At 44.1% G+C, this 9,919-nt stretch overlaps 1 protein-coding gene across 1 annotated transcript; it reads left to right on the top strand.

Moving 5' to 3' along the window:
- The first annotated feature begins 293 nt into the window (after window positions 1–293).
- On the top strand, window positions 294–9,187 carry KCNB2 (potassium voltage-gated channel subfamily B member 2). The gene is made up of 2 exons (XM_054385275.1): window positions 294–374; window positions 7,025–9,187. Exons 1-2 carry the CDS (start codon window positions 294–296, stop codon window positions 9,185–9,187), a joined length of 2,244 nt encoding a protein of 747 aa, XP_054241250.1.
- Window positions 9,188–9,919: the final 732 nt, after the last annotated feature.

Genomic DNA, 9,919 nt, shown 5'->3' with positions numbered 1-9,919 from the left:
CAGGCTGGTCCCTACCGAATTGGGGGAGGCTCCTGGGGCTGAGCCTGCAGCCAAGTCACTGGTGGGCTGCGAGGGGGCTTCCCTCCAGACGGGGTCGATGGCTTTCCTTCTCCTCCCACCTGTACAGGAGGGGCGAGACTTTCGCTGGTCAGCAGGTTCCCTTAGCAGGGTGGTCCCTCGGCGCAGCTGCGGGGTCTGGCAGGGCCAGTGTGACTGCCTGAACAGGGTCAGACTGCACGGTGGGGCGGGGCAGGACGACAGTTCCTGGTAGGACGTCTCCGACCCCAGCAGCGATGGGCTTCGGGGCCGACGGATGCGGCCCCAGGGAAGGGGTGCAGCTACGTGGAGCGGCGGTTCCCTTTGGCTGGCTCAAAGTAAGCTAACGATGCCGATTCTTTCTCAGTGACCGCTTCCTCGTTTAAGGTTACGTGGCAGTCCTTTTCTTGACTCAAAACAGAGGACAGGACGGGACTCTCTCTCTCAGGGTGGTCCTGACTTTTGAGTTACTCTAGAGTCACAGAGTTACAGAGTGGCGAAGCGGGCGGCTCCCTTTATCTCCAGCAAACGGCGGGGTCATGCAGGGCGGTTAAGCGCAGTTCCTGCTTCTGCGAGCCAGTATACACGAAGTCATGGCTCTCGATCTGCTGCTTATAGCTACAGCAGAGAGCTGGACTGCCAGGCTTGGGCTAGTCCCTTCCACTCTGGGCTAAAGCTTGCCCTCAGGGGTCCAGTGCTCCTTAAGACACAACGGGCTCTTCTTCCAATCTGATGGGACTGGGCTTTTGATGCTGACGCCTTCTCAGTGATCCGCAGATTCCTCGGGCAAACTGGGGCACAGCGGCCTTCCCAGGGTGCTGGCTTCTTCTCTGTACTGCAGAGGCCGCTGGTATGCATTCATGTGGGAGTGAGAAGACTTACAGGCAATGGCTATAGAGCTTAGCAGCTAAGGCTTAAGCACAACAAGCTTACAAGCTCAGACAAAGTGAGAATGACTTGTTTACAAGTTGGGGTAACCAGAGAAACTTACAAGTTTCTAAAGGCTGGGTTGGAGCAATGGGCAGTCTTGTTGAAAACCTGCTCCAGCCTATAGAAATGATATAGAAATGATGCCCTTACTTGGAGAAAGCACGAGCATCCCATGCAATGGGTGCATGCAGTTGTTTACCCCTTACAAGGCAGGTTGGGGTTATTTTGCCACCTGGCTGGCACCTGGGCCTTTGTCCCCCACTCTGGAAAGGAGGGTGAAAGGGGGAACTTACCTGAACATATTGGGACAAGTTTTACAGTATTTGGAGGCATAATTCTGAGCATATGGTGCCTTCACCACACTGGTGAAGCCACACCTCAAGTACTGTGTTCAGTTCTGGGCCCCTCACTCCAGGAAGGACATTAGAGGCTGGAGCCTGTCCAGAGAAGTGCAACAATGCTGGAGAAGGGTCTGGAGGACCTGGGCTACACGGGGGGGCTGAGGGAACTGGGGGTGTTCAGGCTGGAGAAGAGGAGGCTGAGGAGAGACCTCATTGCTCTCTCCAGCTCCCTGAAGGGAGGTTGGAGTGAGGAGGGGGCAGCCTCTACTCCCTGGTGTCAAGAGACAGGAGCAGAGGAAATGGTTTCAAGCTGCACCAGGGAAGGTTCAGGCTGGATGTTAGGAAATATTTCTTCACTGAGAGGGTTCTCAAACATTGGAATGGTCTGCCTAGAGCAGTGGTGGAGTCACCATCCCTAGAGGAGTTTAAGCAGCCTGTGGACCTGGTACTTGGGGACATAATTTAGTGTTAACCCTTCAGTGCTGTATCGAAAGTTGGACTGGATGATCTTGGAGATCTCTTCCAACCAGCTGTATTCTGGGATTCTATGTAAAGCAGAAGCAATTACAATCTGCAAGATCACTAATAACTAACACTTGAAAAGAACATAGCTCTGTGTTTACATAGCAATATTCCATACATTCCTTATATACAGTTTATTCCAGGTGTACCTGATTGGTGCCTGAATTATACTGTCCTCTTTGAGTACCATGTCTCTAAGCAACTACAAGTCCCCTGGTTTTGCCATATATTCCACAGCACAAGATTTTCCAGAAATACCTACTTTGCTTTGATTAGTGCTTTCAGATTGAAGAGTAAAACATTTTTTACTGCAGAACTTTCATGCACACTGCTCTCCCTTGTCATGGACATCATGCAAAATAATCACATTGTCCCTACAGCAAACTTCAGGTTTTCTGGTAGTGAGGTGGCTTTCAGGAAGCAGGAGAAGATGTAATCAGTGCATAGCTAAAAGCAGCTGTAAATACCATAAAGCCTCCATTCCACACCTTTACCCTAAATTGCCAAATCCTGACAGTTAAATGAAAAAAAAAATGTTATGAAAGTGTCAGGCACAAAAGAGACTTCCTGAGGCACAGCCAGAGTGCAGTGCATTTGTTCTGTGTTCAAGGAGTCTTTGAAGATTACTTTTATTGTCCATAACCTTGCAAATAATGTGCTGTAACTGCTCATACCTGACAAATTCATTTTCAGGTTTATTTCTTGTCTTCAGCTCTAGAAACTGTACTGTAGGGCTGCAGTCACAGAAAACCCTGGGTTTTCTGTTTGGGCCATCAGTCTGACAATCAGGAAGATCTGACAAGCAGTTTGACTCTTCTTTTGCAACTGTTCAATGCTGATTTCCCCTCCTACAATCAACTATTCATTGTTCATATATTTGGAGAGCAGCTGTATCTAACACCTTACCTTTCAGGGTAAGGACTGATATTTCTTTCTGCTTCTTCATGTTCTGCTCGGCTCCTGAAGTGACCGCCCTCTGAGGAGGTAGAACCAGTGGCACCAGACTCGTAACTCTTAAGAGACAGGCCATCCATGCCTCTCCTCACAGTGCTTTTGGAGCATAAATGTGGACTAACAAGGAGCTCACCTATGGCTCCACTTAACAGCAGGAGAAACAGCCACAGCAGATGGGATTGTGAGAATGCAGAGGAGCTCTGTAACACCTGCCTTTCCTTGATGCAGTGCTTGCTCCAGCTGGAGAAGTTCTGGTTCCAACATAAACTTAGAATCATAGAATCATAGAATCAAGAAGGCTGGAAGAGACCTCAAAGATCATCGAGTCCAACCTGTCACCCTAAACCTCATGACTATCTAAACCATGGCACCAAGTGCCACGTCCAATCCCCTCTTGAACACCTCCAGGGATGGTGACTCCACCACCTCCCTGGGCAGCACATTCCAATGGCCAACCACTCTCTCTGTGAAGAACTTTCTCCTCACCTCCAGCCTAAACCTCCCCTGGTGCTGGTTGCCTGGGAGAAGAGAACAACCCCCTCCTGGCTACAACCTCCCTTCAGGTAGTTGTAGACAGCAATGAGGTCACCCCTGAGCCTCCTCTTCTCCAGGCTAAACAGTCCCAGCTCCCTCAGCCTCTCCTCATAGGGCTTGTGCTCAAGGCCTCTCACCAGCCTCGTTGCCCTTGTGTCCCAATGGCAAAAAAATAGCCCCCAAGTACTGCTTTGGTTCATGTGGGCACAGTTATCACCGAAAATGGACAACATTTTTCTCCCTCTAACATAAGACACTTATACAATTTAATTAGTAGGAGGCACAACCAGAAATCCTAAAAGCTTCTCTAGGGGTTTCTACCAAGGAAGCACCTGACTTGGATGCAACAGCCCACAAAAGGAAGCTCTGATGCAGTTCAGGTCTTAGTGCAGATCCAATCTAGATTTTTTCTCTTTGATGAGCTAATCCAAGATCTCAAATCTAGAGACACCCAGGAAAACAGTCAAAAGACTAGGCCCTGATACTAAATGCATGGGCAACTGCCATAGGAGCAAAAGTGTAAAGCCAAGAAACAATGAATTAGAAATTCAAGAAGTTCTCATTTCTGAAATTGTATATCTTTTCATCTTAGGGATATTTAAAATAATAGAATTTGGATATCATTTTAAAACTGGTGATCTCTTCTGTAAAGATTTTAGAATTAGAGTAGCTAGCTATCTCCTACCTGTTTCTCAAATGATGAGGATAATACAAATGTCTGAACTGAATCGCATCACATTGGTATTTTCAGTTAGGTGTGAAGGTTTCAAATCATCTCCATTATTACTCGTGATAGCTATAGAAATAATCTCATCTCATACATTCATGGAGCAGAGAATTCTTCCCTCGTGACTTGGAATTTCCTGAGGCATTCTGTAGAAATCAAATGCTTAATCCTGTTCTGTAAGGTGCTCCTGAGAGCCATCCCTTGTGATGAAGCAAGCTGTACTACATTTATTACCTTTTTACATCAATGTCCAGAGAATCTCATCAACCACTCTTTTGTCCTCTGAAATCCTGTACAACATTTCATAAGGATCATTTGCAAAGTTGCTTAGCAGCCAGAGCTCTCACTAAAGCTTCCACGGGCTAAGGTCGGTCAGAAATCAGAAGGGTTTGTCAAGAGCATCAAGGTGGTGTTTTTACGCCCATGTCTATTCAGTCCATGGGAAATAAATGCGTGTTTCCAGACTGCCTTGTGACTAAGGGAATGGAGTGCCCCTGCCAGCGATGGGCTGATAAAACAGGGACATCTGCTGGTTAAAGCGCGCGATTGCCGGGATACCAGAGCAGCTTTTGTGGAACACCGCACTAAGGCTGACTATTCCAAGGAAGATGTGAGGATATTTCTAGATTTGTTTGAAGAGCACTGGTACTCAGAATATGTTACAGAGCCTCTTCTCCTTGTTGTCAAGCAACAGGACCAGAGGAAATGGTTCCGAGCTGCACCAGGGAGGTTCAGACTGGATGTTAGGAATTACTTCTTCACTGAAATGGTTCTCAAACATTGGAATGGTCTGCCCAGGGCAGTGCTGGAGTTACTATCTCTGGAGGTGTTTAAGCAGTGTGTGGACCTGGCACCCAGGGACATGGTTTAGAGTTGACCCTTTGGTGCTAGGTCGATGGTTGAACTGAATGATCTTGGAGGTCTCTTCCAACTGGATGTATTCTGTCATTCTGTGTTATCTCTTCTTAATAAAAGCAAAAGTAGGAGTTATGGGGAATTTAATATTATTACAACAAGATTGGCATATAAATATTTTATATATCAGGATCTGAATCTAAAGTTAAATCAATATTCTTTCTTTTAGATAAATTTATAGAATATTTTATTAATTCAAGAAGCTGAAAGCCCCTTTACATTGTGAATGGAACGTTGTATAGATAGCAATTTCTCCCACTGGGAAAGGATTCATTCCCTCCAAGAAATGCAAAAAAACCTAAAACCTGACAAACAGGTCTAAATACTTTAGCTTGATTCCTCTCATTGTTTTTAATTATTTTTGATTTATATTAAGTCCATGATTGTGGGCATAGTCCTTGAAGCATAAAATGTAGGTACCTAACAAATTAATACCTGCTAGAGTTTGAAAGCATCCTGAAACATATGATATGTAGTTAATATTTTAAATGTCATAAATGCAAGTGTATGTAGTAATGAGGAAAAATATCATTTTGTTTGTATTTCCAGCAGAAGTCTAAATTGCTTATGAGGGAGAAAAAAAAGCAAGTCACCTTACAGCTAGCAAAAAAAGAAGACAGATGAGCTATGCAGGTCTTTAACTCCACAGGACTGTGTTACAAAAGAGGAAACAACAGGCTGGATTCCTTTCCCTAACAATTTCTCTGATTCCACAAGTGTGGGAAATATTGGCATAAGCCTTATATAAACCTGTGGATTGATGTGGGTGTTTCATATAGAGCTGCAGTGCTTAAATATGGAGAGATTTACATGAGGCCAAGACAGAAAAAATATTTGAAGAGTGTGAGTCAAGATTGTGTCTAAATTTTGTGCCTGTCTAAATTTCAAATCCGGATGAGCAGCAAATCTCTTTGGTAGATACCAGCAGTCTTCAGCTGGGAGGTCATCCTTAAGCACTGTATTGTAGCACTATGAGACAGTCACAGTCCCTGGTAGAAAGATGACAGAATGGAGATCAGTGCAAACAATATGGTTTCATTAGACTCAAGTGTAGAGTTCTGTCTGAGCTCTAAATAAATTCCGTGAAAACTAAATGGCAAATACAAACAGTATTTCTTTTTGAAATCAGTTACATCCAGCCCGTTTAAAATGAATATTAATATCAAAATTAGTAGTGCCAGAATAAATCTGTACTTAAGAGTGGTGATTTGTCCCATTATATCCATTCATTAGCCTTTACTCAAACTTCTCAGAGCTGAACAATTGGGGGACGATTTTTCATTACTCCTGCTTGTTTAGCCCCACCATGATTTGCCAGGAGTTTTAAATAACTTATTTAAAGGCAAGCAGCAAAAAGAAATCTCCCACCTCTGCTGAGATTCCAGCCTTGCTTTGTCTGAGACACAAATAGTGTGCCAGCATGACCTTCATTTTGCTCCTGTTATCTTTATAAATGGTATACTTCCCACACGTTCAAGTATAAAGGGTGAGAGGAAAAGAGTTCTACAGGGAATGTGGAAGGACCATGACAACATACTACTGCATTTGGTTGATAGCAGGCTGGAGATGAGCCAGCATATGCCCAGGTGGCCAAGAGGGCCACCAGCATCCTGGCCTAGATCAACAATAGTATGGCCAGCAGGACTAGAGCAGGGATTGTCCGCCTGCACTGGGCACTGCTGAGGCCACACCTTGAGTACTGGATTCAGTTTTGAGCCCCTCACTAGAAGGGCATTGAGACATTTATATCCTTCACTTGTTGATTTGCAATAATAAATATCACCTCTCACTGTAATTGAAGTATGTCAAGACCAGTCATGGCTTGCTTTCTGAAATGAATTGGCTTATGGCAGGCAGTAAAACCAGCAGGTTGTGACCATGTCTAAGGTGATTACAATGTTTTCCCTCTGTGCAAAAATCAACCCAAAACAATGAATGCAGCAACCAAAGCAGCTTCCACCTTCCTGACTTTATTTGCCACATGCACATTTGAAAGGACTTAAGCAAGCCCTGCCAAGCACACTTGTACCAGTCTAACCCAAACATTGTTCATTTTGTTTTGCAGATTTTGGCCATTGTGTCCATTCTGTTCATCGTACTGTCCACTATTGCTCTGTCTCTTAACACCCTGCCAGAGCTTCAAGAAATAGATGAATTTGGGCAGCCAAATGACAACCCTCAGCTAGCACACGTTGAAGCTGTCTGCATTGCTTGGTTTACCATGGAGTACCTTTTGCGTTTTCTGTCCTCACCAAATAAGTGGAAGTTCTTCAAAGGCCCCTTAAATGTCATTGACTTGCTGGCAATCTTGCCATACTACGTCACCATCTTCCTCACGGAATCCAATAAAAGTGTTCTGCAGTTCCAAAACGTCCGACGTGTTGTGCAGATATTTCGTATTATGAGGATCCTAAGGATCCTGAAGCTGGCCAGACACTCCACAGGCCTCCAGTCATTAGGTTTCACGCTCAGGCGGAGTTACAATGAACTGGGCTTGTTGATACTGTTTTTAGCCATGGGAATAATGATATTTTCTAGTCTTGTATTCTTTGCTGAAAAAGATGAGGATGCTACAAAATTTACCAGCATCCCCGCATCGTTTTGGTGGGCAACCATCACTATGACTACTGTAGGATATGGTGATATTTACCCTAAGACTTTATTAGGTAAAATAGTTGGAGGGCTTTGCTGTATCGCTGGAGTGCTGGTCATAGCCCTGCCTATACCGATTATTGTGAACAATTTCTCAGAGTTTTACAAGGAGCAGAAGAGACAGGAGAAGGCAATTAAGAGGCGAGAAGCACTGGAGCGAGCTAAAAGAAATGGCAGTATTGTCTCCATGAACCTGAAAGATGCCTTTGCTCGCAGTATGGAAATGATCGATGTAGCAGTAGATTCAGGGAAGTCAGGAGAAGCAGCCAACTCAAAGGAGACAACTGATGACAACCACCTGTCCCCAAGCCGGTGGAAATGGGCCAGAAGGACAATGTCTGAAACAAGCTCAAACAAGTCTAATGAGAACAAATACCAAGAGATTAGTCAACAAGACTCCCATGAGCAATTGAACAATGTTGCAGCATCCTCCAGCCCACAGCACCTCAGTGCCCAAAAACTGGAGATGTTATATAATGAAATTACTAAAACTCAGTCTCAGCCCAACCTTAATGTTGGTTATCAAGACCAGTCAGCAAAGCCGCCTGCATATGAAGAAGAAATAGAGATGGAAGAAGTTACAGATCAGAGATATATGCTGCCAGCTGGACCCACGGACATCATAACAGACATGAGAAGCATGTCGAGTATCGACAGCTTTGCCAGCTGTGTGACTGACTTTGCAGAAACAGAGAGGTCTCCCCTTTCTCCCTTCCCTGGCTCTCACTTGCAAATGAGATTTCCAACTGATGCTGTTAACCTGGAAGACAACCAAAGAGTAAGAAGTTTTCAGTTTATACCATTCACAAAAGACAGAATGTTTTCTCCAACCGATGTCACCTTTGACTATAACCCTATGGACAGAGCTGTGTTCAGCGATGGCAGTGGATCCCAAACAGTTTTGCATGGCCACTTGCATTTTGAGGCTGCCATGGAAAGCCCCAAAAGTTCCCTGAAAGGTAGCAACCCATTAAAATCTAGATCACTTAAAGTTAATTTTAAAGACAATAGAGGTGGTGCTCCACAAACTCCACCAAGCACTGTAAGGCCACTGCCAGTAATGGCAGCAGCAGACTTCACCCAAGCTATCCCTCAGCACATCAGCACCATTCTCCTAGAAGAAAATTCACCCCAAGGTGAACGACCTTTACTTGGTGCCGATGCATCAGCACTTTGTCAGGGACCTGCTAAAAAATCATCCCTTCTCTTCCCCAAACAAAAGATCTTCACCTTCCCTTCAAAGGAGAGGAGGAGCTTCACTGAAATAGACACTGGAGAAGAAGAAGAGTTTATGGACTTACATGGTATAATGCATGAAAAGCAGCAGGTTGTCAAGACAAATTGCTGTGAGGATAAACACTGTGATGGCAACCATTTAGCAGAGGAGCCACAGGTTAGCTCTTCACCCAAAAGCATGAGCCACAACTGTACTCAAGACATTTACCATGCTGTGGGTGAGGTAAAGCAAGACAGTAACCAAGAAGGTCACAAAATGGAAAACCATTTATTTGCCCCAGAAATTCATTCAGGTCCAGGAGAAACTGGTTACTGTCCCACACGTGAAACTAGCATGTGACTAGTTACAAAAGCAATAAAAATCCCTTTTTTTAACCAGTTAGCAATGCCTATGAACTAAAAATCATGGAAAGCCTCAAAAAACAAACAAAGTGCATAAAATGCTATTTTTGCATGGCATGAAGAGTTCTTTAGTTTAAATACTGTTTAATTAAAAAAAAAAAAAGACTGCTTTTTGTAACAAACTGGGAAAAAAAAGGGGAGGGGAAATTCCTCAAGAAGAGTGAATCAACTAAAAAGAGCTCTGTTAGGAGCCAGCATCCTGCAACATCTGACATTTTTGATCCTTTCACTTCTGATTGTAGACAGATTTTTTGACCTCTTTTAACTTTTGGTTTGGGTTGGGTTTTTTGTTCTCTTGGTTACAATGAATTTTAGAATTTGCACATGAAAGGATGAAATGTCAATGCATGCATTCATAACGATGTGAAACAAGGTGCTTTGAGCTTGCAAAATGCATATATTTGTAAATAGTTTGGGAGTTTTGGGGGGGGGGTGGGAAGCTACTGTTAACAAGGATGTCTGTAAAAAGTGTTCCTGGGACACTGGTACTTCCTTCACAGCGTGCTGCCTGGAGGTTTTGTACAGACTTAATGTTGCACAATTGCAACTTCTACTTAAAAGCATCTCACCTATCTTGCTTTCTGTTAAAAAGCTCATGAGTACATCTGTTAATTATTAACTACAGTGTTTTAAGCTTATCTCTGCTCTAAATCATGACTTGGTTTTAGTT

The sequence above is a fragment of the Indicator indicator genome, chromosome 12 (assembly GCF_027791375.1).
Source record: "Indicator indicator isolate 239-I01 chromosome 12, UM_Iind_1.1, whole genome shotgun sequence".
In the NCBI taxonomy this organism is placed as follows: domain Eukaryota; kingdom Metazoa; phylum Chordata; class Aves; order Piciformes; family Indicatoridae; genus Indicator; species Indicator indicator.
Note: the sequence above shows the minus strand (reverse complement) of the source record. Positions and strands in the feature narration are given on the sequence as shown.

Coding starts and splice junctions, on each gene's coding strand:
- KCNB2 (XM_054385275.1), top strand. CDS start 294: ATGGGCTTCGGGGCCGACGGATGCGGCCCCAGGGAAGGGGTGCAGCTA. Junction 375..7,024: donor TTCCCTTTGGCTGGCTCAAA/GTAAGCTAACGA, acceptor TTTGTTTTGCAG/ATTTTGGCCATTGTGTCCAT.